The sequence below is a fragment of the Monodon monoceros genome, unplaced genomic scaffold (genome assembly GCF_005190385.1).
Source record: "Monodon monoceros isolate NGI ecotype Baffin Bay Population unplaced genomic scaffold, NGI_Narwhal_1 Super_Scaffold_6, whole genome shotgun sequence".
Classification (NCBI taxonomy): domain Eukaryota; kingdom Metazoa; phylum Chordata; class Mammalia; order Artiodactyla; family Monodontidae; genus Monodon; species Monodon monoceros.
In genome coordinates, this window is record NW_021703783.1 from 16,555,439 (window position 1) to 16,568,299 (window position 12,861).

Below are 12,861 nucleotides of genomic sequence, written 5' to 3' on the forward strand. Positions count from 1 at the left end.
AAATTTAACTATATTGTTATCTACTTAGTCAACAGTGTGGTCTGGTTAATATACCAGAGCCATTCTCTGTGAAATGTCAAAGTAGGGCTGTGGTTTCAAGCAGCTTACAGTTTTATTTTACTTAAATAGAGGTGTAGCATACTTGCTAATATTATTTGTATGGATACCTTATTCCTTTTTTATTTAGTAAAATATTCAGTATAATAACATTGTTATCAAAAGACAGTTGTGTCAAAAGAAAAAAATACAACTAGTTATGGCAAGGCATAAAGAGCTTAAGATAGTTATATGAACTTACTCTCTTAAGTATTTTACATTTAAAGGGTTTTACATTAAAATGATGTATTATTCCCTTGTTTCATACTGTAAATTTATACAGTTCATGATCTCAAAATTTCAAAAGGTCTCAAATTCTCAAGTCTTCAATACTTAAATAAATTCTGAAAATATAGCTCCATATGAATAAAATATTAATGAAATTGTCTTAAAATTAAACTTTTGATTAACTACAAAACTAATGATGTATACATGCATAAACTTTTTCTTAGAAGATTTAGAAGCACTCAACTCATGCATTATCAATTTTTCTTTTCTTAGCCCCTGTAATCTTACAATCAGGTTGCTGAAGCGTGTTCACCGACTTCTTCTGGAAGTTACTTGGAGTTTTTTCTTTCCTCTTTTTATCAGCTCCTTCGGAATGACAACTTTGAGGTGATTCAGCCTACAAAACAACAGCAAGACAAACACTGGTAAAAATTCAGCTATTCCATTTTCTCAGGAGATTAATAATCTCAATAGTCCTTCTATATCACCTCTTTAATTAAGCGTCCAGTGGTCTTGTTTTTTATCTTCAAATTTCTTCCACTATGCGCCCCATCTTAAATAGAAGGGGCTGTGCTGTCAGGACCGTAAAGAACACCTGACATGTCCTTAGACACACGGGTGCCGGGTGTGCTTTTGCAGGCTTGAGAGCAGTTAGTTTGTGACAGTGCTTTTCAACCTCTGCTGCGCAGGCAGACTTCTCAGCCAATAGTGACCACAAGCAAGGGCAGGGTGCCTCATAACACCAGACATTAAATGGAGTCTTCACATCCCAAAAGGTTGGAAACCCCTAGTCTATATTCTTCTACTCAATACCTCTACAGAACACAAAAGTAGGTTTTCTCTCTTCCATACCCAGATTCCAGGAAGAAAACTGACTTAATCTCTTCTTATGCTCCACTGGACCCAGGAGAGTACTAGTTAAAGAAAAGCATCCCATAGGCTTTAATGTCTTTTTCAAATATATAAAAGTTAAAAATTAATAACTACCCTGAAACAACTCTGCATGGGCGTCTTTACTTGCATTGTAATAACATGTTCCTCATTGTTCAGAAGATTAGCTTTAGGTCCTATTTTCAGATATGAGATGGTAGCATAAGCTGTAAAACTATAGTCTTCTCTGCAGAAGATAAAGGCCAACAATCAGGTTTTGACAAATTGCAGACAACAAACTGAAATTTATAAAAAAAAAAAATAAGTGCAATAATTTTAAGTAACATTGATATGAAATATAAAACTTTTAGTATAAAAATGCAGTTTATCTTTATAGAAAGTATTTTAGTTTTGTGCTTTTTTGACATACAGTAATCAAAGTTTGAATTTGTTTACTAGGTAAATTTTGCATAGCGTTTAAAAGTTCTTATGAAACAACCACAAAACCATTTGTTCTGCTGCAGTTATAAAAATGAGAATCAAAGACAACATGAAAGGGCAAGAAATGGGTTTGTATATACTTGAGATACTGCCGTATAAGAAAGTGCGCGATAATTTTCTCCAGGTCTTCACGAGGAAGCGCGGGAGGAGCAACACCTGCTACTCTCAATTTCGCTGCACCCTTTCCCATCCAAGAGTCGATCAGTTTCAGTGGAGTGAGCTTTTCTTTCAGTTCCTCTGCCTGCTTCAGGATCTTGATTAGATCCCTGCAGTACGCTGTTATGTTCTTTCTTTCAAATGCTGTAATGAAAGAGGCATGGTTACAGGTGAATGGGATTTCAAAATTAGGGTAAGGATAGGCCGTCCTAAGTGGTTAGACTGGTTTAAAAAATAAGTCTTCCCCCAGTGTGAGCCACCCTAGACACTGATTTGTTGCTATGTTCTGAACTAAGACTACTGCTCAAGTCTCGTATCACTAGATTAAGCTACAGTCTCTGTAAGACACTGAGATTTAAGTGATGTAAAGAAAATAATCTGGTTATCAGAAGGCCTTTGGGTATGCTCTAGGAACCAAAGAGTGTCAGCCAAACATGATTATGACAAATACTTAGTGATGTTCACAGGCGAGTCAGTCTGTTCTTCATGTTACCTGATGCGTGCTCATTAAGCAATATTCTGACAACCGGTATGGCTTCCTAGGGACTCTAATTTCATGACAAGAATGTCATGGACAGTTATTCCCAATTACTGATACTAACACTCCGATGTATGTATCAGGCTTTTGTTAATTTGGGCAGTATAAAATAATCTAATAAACACAAATAATTTTCTCTGGCTGCAGAGTTAAAATTGTGACCTTCACTGATCAAGGCATCAGAACTCAACGAGGAACGGGTTAGTCCAGCTCTTCCAATAATACGCATACACACAGGATTTTAAAAAGTGAAAAGACAGCACCAACACACTGCTAAATTAGTGTCTTATGAGTGGTTAGCCATTATCTGGATCAAAACTGATACACTATAGTCTCTATTTTGCACTATATTTCTCTTTCCTATCAGTAACTATAAAGCATCAGAGATTATCACAAGAGGTTAGCGTTCTCTTACTTAAAATAGTATTTCTATTCAGGTTTTTAAACTTTTCCCTTCATTTCTTAAAAGTTTAACATGTCCTCAGTGTAGCAACATAAAATAAATGCATACACATATGGCTTTTAATTTTGCCTCTGTTTCAAAACTTTGTGTTGTCACTCTTGAATCTGGGAAATTCTATTCACACCTTGCTTATTCTTTTAAATCCATTTTGGGTGTCTAATATTGCCCTCATGTATTCCTCCATATAAATATTAGCCTATAAGGATTTTAAAAACAACTCACAAGTCTCTTTACAGCAATTATCACACATTTTGTTGCATGTTTCTGGGCTCCATACTTCATCAAAATGTTGAGCTATCAACACACGGCGACAGCTGCAAACGTCAGAGATACAAATTATCAAATAATTAACAGTTTTAAGAATCCCTATTTTAAAATACAGAGTTATATACTGTATCAATTTCCTATTGCTGCCATAACATCACCACAAACTTGGTGGCTTAAAACAACACAAACTTATTATCTTACATTTTTGTAGAAGGCTGACATGGGTCTCACTGGATTAAAATCAAGGTGTCAGCAGGGTTGGATTTCTCCTGGAGGCTCTTGGGGAGAATCTGTTTCCTTGCCCTTTCCAGACTCTAAAGACTGCCTGCATTCCTGGGCTCACGGGCCCCTTTCCTCTGTCTTCAAAGCCAACAACAGTGGGTTAAGTCTTCACATCACTCTGACATCTTATGCCTCCTTCCACATTTAAGAACCCTTGTGATTATCGTGGGTCCACCTAAATAATTCAGGATTATCTCCCTATTTTAAGATCAGCTGACTGCAACCTTAATTCCCTTTTGCCATGTAAAAGTAGCACACTCACAGATTCCAGGGATTCAGATGTGGATATCTTTGGGTGACCATTATTCTGCCCACCACGTATAATAATATTTTCCATATGTTGTTAATAGACATTGCTTTTAAAAAATTGTCTGAGATTCAGTACTTCACAACTACAGGCATACCTTGTTTTACTGCAGTTTGCTTTACTGTGCTCTGCAGATACTGTGTTTTTTACAAACTGAAGGTTTGTGGCAACCCTGCATTGAGCAAGTCCATTGGCACCATTTTTCTAACAGCATTTGCTCACTTCATGTCTCTGTGTCACAATTTCATAATACTCGCAATGTTTCAAACTTTTCCAATATTATTCTTTTGTTATGGTGAGCTGTGATCAGTAGTCTGAATTACTACTTCAATTTGCTGAAGGCACACATGATGGTTGGCATTTATTAGTAATAGTTTTTAATTATTTAAGTATAGTGAAAAGATAAACAGAATTGATAAACTTTTGGCCAGACTCATCAAGAAAAAAAGAGAGGGCCCAAATCAGTAAGATCAGAAATGAAAAAGAAGTTACAACCAATACTACAGAAATCCAAAAGATCAAAGAGACTACTATGAACAGCTATTTGCCAATGAACAACCTAGATGAAATGGACAAATTCCTAGAAATGTACAATCTCCCAAGACTGAAGGAGGAAGAAATAAAAAATATGAACAGACCAATTACCAGTAATGAAATTGAATCAGTAATTTTAAAACTCCCAAGAAACAAAGGACCAGGACTAGATGGCTTCACAGGTGAATTCTACCAAACATTTAGAAAAAAGTTAACAGCTATCCTTCCCAAACAGAGAATGACTTTTTTCTTTTTTTTACACTTAAAAGATACTATTTATTTTTTTACTTTTATACAACTTTTAAAGGTTACTTTCCATTTACAGTTATTACAAAATATTAGCTATATTCCCCATGTTGCAGTACCTCCCACACCCCCACCCCTGTACTGCTCCTCCCCGACTCTCCCCACTGGTAACCACTACTTTGTTCTCTATATCTGAGAATATATTTTCTTAGATTCAGGCATCCTGCAGGTTCATGTACTGGTTCCCACCCTTCAGACATCTGCTTTTACTGGTTTGCACTTGATGTTTCACTAATGTATTTACTCACTTGAGTAAGGACTCAAAGTAATGTCATGTGCTTTCATACTGTGCTTGTCTTTAATTGACAAAAGTGACAAAAAGGTGCGTGCTTACTTGCTTATGTTTTGGCAGTATGACACCATCTCATAGAGCTTCTGTTGTCCCACATTCTCCATCACCACCATTGAACTTATCCTGAATATATCTCCAAAGCCATAATACAAAATACAGTCTGCTTTCATGTCATCTCGACCTGCAGTGGGAAGAATCTTGAGATTGCATAATTACTTTAAAAAGTCAAACATGCAAAAATAATACATAAAATTTGCTGGCAATATTTCCTAGTCTAAATATATATCTAGAAATTTCAGACAGAGCTGTGAAAGTTAATTTGTAACAGCTGCCCTCAAATTTTTTAAAAAATGACTAAAGAGATCTATCAATAATCAGCCTTACTAGCTTAAAAATGTGTCCATAAGTAATCCAGTTATTTAAATTATAGACTTGAAACCACTAATTAAAAACTCAGGAGGCAAAGATGGACATCAAATTATTTTAGCAAATATGAGAAGAAATAATTCATGACACTCCAACATAAATAAAATTTCTCCATAGGCAAATATAAAACTACAAAAAAGATTTCATTGTTTGTTATAAAAATACTAGCCAATAAAGATGATTAAAAATACAGTATTATTAAACATCATTTATAGTGTTTTTAAAGCTCTTTAAAAATTATTTCTAGGGGACTTCCCTGGTGGTCCAGTGGTTAAGAATCCGCCTTCCAATGCAGGGGATGCGGGTTCAATCCCTGGTCAGGTAACTAAGATCCCATATGCTGTGGGGCAACTAAGCCCACGAGCTGCAATTACTGAGCCTGCGCACTCTGGAGCCCACGTGCCACAACTAGAGAGAAGCCTGCGCACCATGAAAGAGCCCACACACTGCAACTAAGACCTGATGCAGCCAAATAAATAAATAAGCATTAAAAAAAAATTATTTCTGGATGTGAGTTACACGTACCTGCACGTCCACTCTCTTGGTAATAATTTTCCATGGATTTACTCATTGAATGATGAATAACAAACCTCACATCTGGTTTATCAATTCCCATACCAAATGCAACTGTTGCCACTACTACCTAAAATGTGTTAACATTTTACATATTAAGTCAAGTTAAAATACATTCAAAGGTAAATTAGGCTTCTATTGAAGATCTGTTACTTAACCTGAATTTCATTAGCTGACCATCTTCTATGAACCTTGGTCTTATCTTCTGGTTCCATATTGGCATGGTATGCCCCTGCAGGAATCCCCAATTTCTGTAAACTAACTGTAACTTGCTCAGAGTCTTTCTGAGAAAAGCAATATATTATTCCTGTAGTAAAAGAAATGGTTAGATATATATAGTACATTCCTAGAAAATTTTTAACTCACACACTGAAGAGGCTGATAATTACAATGCATGGGGGAAAATAAGAATTATGAAAAATTCCAAGGCCCTGAACACATACTGATTTTTCAGTGTAATTCAAGGTCTGACCACCAACTTGCTCCAGAGCAGTAACAAGCCTGGAGCCACCAGTTTGGGTTCCCATTATCTCAGTTCTCTCTCCAACTTTATCTCCCACTACATAGTCTTTCTCAAACTGATGCCCCACAGCTCCACAAGATGTTAAGCATGCTATGAGAAAAGAGTTTCATGTGCAAATAAGTTTGGGAAGGTTAACAAAGTTGGACAAACACGTGTGTCTCTTTGCAGGGCTGGTCAGAACTTCTAAGGTGCCGATACACCCTGTGACTCTGCAGGAGGAATAAACAGCTGCAGCCTTTCTCAAACTTATTTGACCCTGGAACTCCTTTTACCCATGGCCCCTATTAATATCCTGAAAATCCACAGAATAGTTTTGAAGTGCTACTTTAATACCAACTCTTTGCTTTAGTAACACTTGTCTCTACATTAATCCTGGAACACGTTATACACACTCTCAACTCCATCTATACTTAGCTCATTCAGTATGTACTGTTTATTTCTTTAATGTGTCCTTTACTATAAGGAACTATAGTTTACATCCCTTTAGAAAATCACTGCTTAACCTTCAATCTTATACACAGTGGATACTTACAAAATATGTGCTGTTGATAATTAACATTATGTCATTAGGTCCACTCTTTAACGCAATTAAGTGTAAATAAGCAAAAATAAATCAGTTTTATGACTCTTATAATCTGTGTAATTAGCAAATGCCACACCTGATTTCTAAGATCACCAAGCAAATTAATTTTATCATGACATTTTCAAGTTCTTCTGCCATGCGTTAATATTTCTGGTGCCAATCTTTTTCTCAGTGTATTAGTGTAAATAACATGTGCTACTTCTGGAAAGTTCTCTCTCAGTCTTCAAACTTGGTTTGTGTCTATATTACCTGATTGCCCCTTGTATCTTCCATTAATGAGCTTTACAATATCCTCAATAAAATCCTCAGTGTTTGAGGGCTTCTGCCGAACCTAAAAAAAAGTTAACTTATTAAAAAGTAAATTAATGAGTACCATTCATGCGGTCGTTTACTTACAACTTTCAAGGCGCCACTCTTTCTTGGGCATGGTGTTTTTTTCTATTACTCTTTCACTCGCCCATCTGACCCTATCACCTCCCAGACGCTTCTTGATCCTTATTTTTGAATTTACCAGAGATGAGGAGGCACAGAAGCAGTGAATAACTTGTAAAGACAGAGACTTTTAAAATTTTCTGATGCTACTTTTGTAAAAACATAAACTATGGCAGAAACAACTAGTCAGTAAGAGCTCAAAAAATATTAAGTCTATCCTTAAAAGGACTGGAAAGTAAAAACAGCTGTGAGGTTATTTACCTTTCAAGGTTGTATATCAAATAAAATCTAAATAGGGAGTATTAGCAAATCTTTAATGGTATATTAATTTTTGCATTATTTCATAATTAATTTCTATAGAGATGTCATTAGGGTCCCTACTATCAATACATGCTTTCTCTCCATCCTTGCATAAGAAAGCGTGTACGCAAATTTAATGAGGCAGTGTTTTCTACTTAACAGAGTAAAGAATTAAATAGCACAGGAGATATACGAAGAAAGCATTCTTTAATAAGTCTGCTTACACTCACTTGATTTTTTTTAAACTTTTAAACATAATTAACTGACGTAAATAGACATAATGAAAAAGTAACCTTTCTTCTGAAATCCTTCACAAAATAAATTGACATAGGGCTTCCCTGGTGGCGCAGTGATTGAGAGTCTGCCTGCCGATGCAGGGGATGTGGGTTCGTGCCCTGGTCCGGGAAGATCCCAGATGCCGCGGAGCGGCTGGGCCCGTGAGCCATGGCCGCTGAGCCTGCGCGTCCGGAGCGTACCACAAAATAAATAAATAAATAAATAAATAATAAATTGACATAAAAGTTACATACCTCATAATAGAGATTTGGCCGATTAAAAGAAGCTGTAAAAGTAAAACACTTTTCAACACACAGTATTTTCTGAGCATCCTTCAAAACATGGCTGGTCGCAGTTGCAGTCAGCCCAATTAGCGATGCATTGGGGAACTGCCGCTTCAAAATACCAAGGGCCTTATAATCTGGGGAAAAAAAACAACAAAGTAGCCCTCTTGCTATCCTTTAAGGAGTAAATTACACCTTCTAACATGCTGCAGATCATCAAGATGACTGCAATTTTACTTCCACAGCCATCTATATCTAAGCTGCGGTTGCTGCCTAGCCTTGGTGATAGACAGGCTTTACTCTACTTTTAACTGGTTCTTCAGAAACACTTCTTGGCCATAGGTGTCTTCAATAGGGAATACCACAACATTTCCAATCAGCTGAGCACTGGTCTATACCTGCTGAACAGTGGATTCGAGAGGCAGAGTGGAAGGAGCCATAGTGTTTGAATCTATGGCAACTGACGAGAGATAAAAAGGCCATCAGTTGAAACCCTTCTACCACAGGTATCATCCAAGAGTGGCAAACTCAGAACAGAAAACGCTTGGTGAGGGCATTGGTTTTTATATAACCCACTTCAGGAAAGCCGTTCTGGGCTCATATTTATTAGACACATCTAAGTCACTAGAGAAGTTGTCTATGAGCACACCCTTAAGTACTTACTATTTGGAGAAAAGTGAAAAAGAAATGTGGGAGAGATGGCTCAATGCTAAGGTAGAGGACTCGTATGAAAACGGCACAGAAAGTAACTGCTTGGGAAGTTGTGAAAGCTTCAAGGGAGATAACATCTGAGTTGGGTCTGGAAGAATCCAGCAGTTCGGGAAGAAGGGAAGAAGAAGAAAACACCAGGCAGAGGAAGCAGCATGCACACATGTGGCAAACACACTGGCATGAAATCACTCGGTAAGTTCAGGTATCAGCAAGCAGTTCAGAGGGGCTAGATCACAGGGTGCTGTGCTAGATGGACCTACTGTCAACCCCAGTCGTCTGGGAACTCTATTTTATTCCCTGGATGGTTCCAAGTTACAGCTGGACCAGAAGAGGAACCTGTGTAAGGCCTAGGAGGCAGGAGAGAAGCAGCTGCTACACTCTGAAGGGCCTTCCCGGCAGATAGGATGGTGGACAAATGCCAGCCTGTCCCAGTTCTTCCCCATTCCTCCTTCAGCTCTTCTTCCCAGCTGTAGGCTTCGCTGATCAACACCGGCCCCCTAGATGCCTGGCAGCAGACCCATGGAGGTGAAGGCTACTCAGAGGAAACTAACCAGAGACCTCGCCTGAGCTCCCCCGTGCGTGCGGCCCCTCTGGCAATGGCCATGCCAGTTGCAGATTTCCCTACAAGCTCCGGTTGGTCCTCCCACACCAGTGCTCCAGGACTAGTCAGTGACTTTTCTCTGACCCTCCAACTCCCCCTCCAGACCTTCCTTCCCCAGCTCCTCCCACAACAGTGCAAGGTCTGCTTCCTAAAATAAATCCCTTATCCCTTAACATTCATAAGAGCTCGGCTTCCCTACCCAAACCCTGACTGATACTGTTACTCCAAAGAGTATAAAAAGGCAGGTTCAAGTAAGACTATGAACTGAACAGTTGGTTGATTCTAAGGAGCTAGAACTTTGCCCTATAGGAAATGAGGAGTCGTGTGATTTTTCAAGCAGATAAAGGACACAGTCTATGTTTCAGGAATCGTCTTTTGGTGGAAGTGTGAAGGATTGGCTGGAGTAAAGCAAAAGGCTGAAGAAAGGGAGACGAGTTAAAAGGTGGCAATGACAGACTGGAAAACAAAAAATAGTGAATATGAAATAAGGCATGACACTGAGGATAAATCAGAAAGAAAAGACTGAAATACATGAACTAGAACCCCATAGGTCCTAGTGACTATTGGGATATGGTGCGGGGGGTGGGGGAAGAGTTCAAGATTCATCCATTCATCACCTGGCGTATGCTGAACACTTTTAACTATGTGCCAAGCACCTAGAGACCTAGGAACCAGAGATGAAGTGAGAACAAGGCAAAGATGCTATGCAAACGGAACTACAATTCAAGCAAAGAAATCACACAATGCAAGGAGTAAACCAATAAGTATCTGATTATCAGGGCATGGTAAGTGGTCATCATGATAACCTTATTGTAGCTGGAGTATAACATGTGAGGGGAAATGGGGCAGAGACAAACGGGGGACAGATCACATATGGTCTTAGGAACCCCAGTTAAGAATGTAGATTTTATTCTAAGTACAAAGAGAATCTGCTGGGTAGTTTAGGGAGGGAAGTAACATGATTTGATTTGGTTGCTGGGTGAAGGATGAACTGTAAAAGGGTAAGAGTGGAACAGAGACCAGCTAGGGAGCTAGTGTAGTAGACTGGTGGAAGGGAGCCCAGCTGGACTTAAGAAATAGCAGTACAGACAAAGAGAAGTGGACAAGCTTGAGATTCAGCTTAGAGGTGGAGGCGACAGGACTTGGTGGTGGACCGGATCTGCAGAGGTAGGATAAGTCAGGGACAATGTGCCACCATGAAGTTACTCGTTCTCAGCTCCAACTCCACCCTTCTAGACTCTGCTTTGTGGCAATGGAGTGGGGAATCTCTGCTTTGCCCGCTGGCCCTGGAAGCACAAAGTGCAAGGCTGGGGGAGGAAGAAGAGTGCTGCTCCTTCCAGTTTGCCTCCTGTGTGTTTGCTGGTGTTCTCGGGAATGTCGCCCCAGCAAGGTTTATCCACCACTTAGCAGCAGCTGAATACAGGTGGCAGTTTTCTGAGCTTTGGAGAACTGACTTCATCACAGGTCCACCCTATCTCTGCCTCCACAGACACCAGCACCAGGGAGCTGGGCCTCCCATAGGTCTGAGCGTCAGCTCCACAGGCCCCTCCTGTAGGTTTCTAAATCGCATCAATCCCAACCTTTTCTTCCTGTTCCCCCAGCCCTAGGGATGGTAGTTGCTTCTTCTAGCTGTTACCTCCATGATACGTTAGAGTTTTCTTTTTCTTTTTTCAGTTAGCTGCTTATAATCACTTTTTAGTTAGTTAACAATTCTTTACATAATGTAATGTAAATTCTCTGTGTTCAAATAACTGGTATGGCTTTTGTCTTCTGACTAGACCCTGACTAAACAGATCTGCTAAAACTTTGGCTTGAGTAAATGTGTGAGTGGTTATTAAGTGATTTTCTAAGATAGGGAAGACTGAAGGGGAAATTGCTTGGGTGAATGGGGAGGAAGAGGGAAAAACATGGAGAAGGGAAGCAAATCAAAAGTTTTTGATCAAGAAAAAAAGAAAAGTTTTTGATCTCGCACAGCAACAGGGCAAATAGTGATTCCCAGTTACAAGATAGAAGGAAAAAGAACAGGCCTTTTGGGAGGCATTTAGTTGTAGTCACGCTAGTTGAGATACACATGAAGAAAGAAATTTTACAATGTCTTGAGACAAGTGAAAGTGGAAATACAACATACCAAAGCTTACAAGAAGCAGCAAGAGCAGTTCTAAGAGGGAAGTTCACAGCAAAACACATCTACATTAAGAAACAAGAAAGATCTCAAATAACAACCTAGCTTTACACCTCAAGGAACTAAAATAGGAAGAACAAACTAGGCCCAAAGTTAGCAGAAGGAAGAAAATAACAAAGATCAGAATGGAAATAAAAGAAATAGAGACTAAAAAGACAATAGAAAAGATCAATGAAACTAAGCACTGGTTTTTCGAAAAGATAAACAAAATAGACCAACTTGTTAGCCATACTCAACAAGAAAAAAGAGAGAAGACTCATATAAATAAAATCAGAAATGAAAAAGGAGACATAACAACTGATACTATGAAAATACAATTATAAGACACTATTGTAAACAATTATATACCAACAAATTTGACAACTCAGAAGAAACAGATAAATTCCTACTAAAACCTATCAAAACTAAATCATTAAGAAATAGAAAATCTGAACAGAAAAACCACTAGTAAGGAGACTGAATCAGTAATCAAAAACCTCCCAACAAACAGAAGTCCAGGACCAGATGGCTACACTGGTGAATTCTACCAAAAATTTAAAGAAGAATTAACACTAGTCTTTCTCAAACTCTTATAAAACATAGAAGAGAAGGGAACACTTCCAAACTCATTCTACGAGGCTAGCATTATCCTGATACCAAAACCAGGAAAGAACACTACAAGAAAAGTTATGGGCCAATATCCATGACAAACATAGATACAAAAATCCTCAACAAAATATTAACAAACTAAATTCAGCAATACATTAAAAGGATCATACGCCATGATGAAGTGAGATTTACTCCAGGATTGCAAGGATGGTTCAATATCTGCACATCAATCAATGTGATACCTACCACAGTAACAAAATGAAAGCTAAAAGTCACACGATCATCTCAGTAGATGCAGAAAAGGCAAAATTCAACATGCATTCATGATAAAAACTCTCAACAAAGTAGGTTTAGAGGGGACAAATCGCACCATAATAAAGGCCATATGTGACAAGCCCACGGTTAACATCATACTCAATGGTGAAAAGCTGAAAAATATTCCTCTAAGATCAGGAACAAGACAAGGATGCCTCCTCTCACCACTTTTATTCAACATAGATTGGAAGTCCTAGTCAATAATTAGGTAAGAAAACAAAATAGAA

General features: G+C 38.4%; 1 protein-coding gene across 2 annotated transcripts in view; it reads right to left on the reverse strand.

Annotated features, from left to right (window-relative positions):
- Positions 1-66: 66 nt before the first annotated feature.
- The window catches only part of RECQL (RecQ like helicase), a 33,070-nt gene continuing 20,275 nt past the window's right edge, over positions 67-12,861 (reverse strand). The window contains exons 7-15 of one of the 2 annotated variants that reach the window (XR_003791064.1): positions 8,208-8,374; positions 7,195-7,276; positions 5,998-6,146; positions 5,792-5,909; positions 4,883-5,021; positions 3,075-3,166; positions 1,776-1,995; positions 1,312-1,493; positions 67-721 (exon numbers count right to left, since the gene is read on the reverse strand). Coding sequence is in view for 1 of the 2 variants with exons in the window: in XM_029204947.1 (XP_029060780.1) it covers positions 569-721; positions 1,312-1,441; positions 1,776-1,995; positions 3,075-3,166; positions 4,883-5,021; positions 5,792-5,909; positions 5,998-6,146; positions 7,195-7,276; positions 8,208-8,374 (1,250 nt within the window). In the remaining variant the exon portion in view is untranslated. The remainder of the gene's footprint in view (positions 722-1,311; positions 1,494-1,775; positions 1,996-3,074; positions 3,167-4,882; positions 5,022-5,791; positions 5,910-5,997; positions 6,147-7,194; positions 7,277-8,207; positions 8,375-12,861) is intronic. The other variant, XM_029204947.1, reaches the window with a different exon arrangement.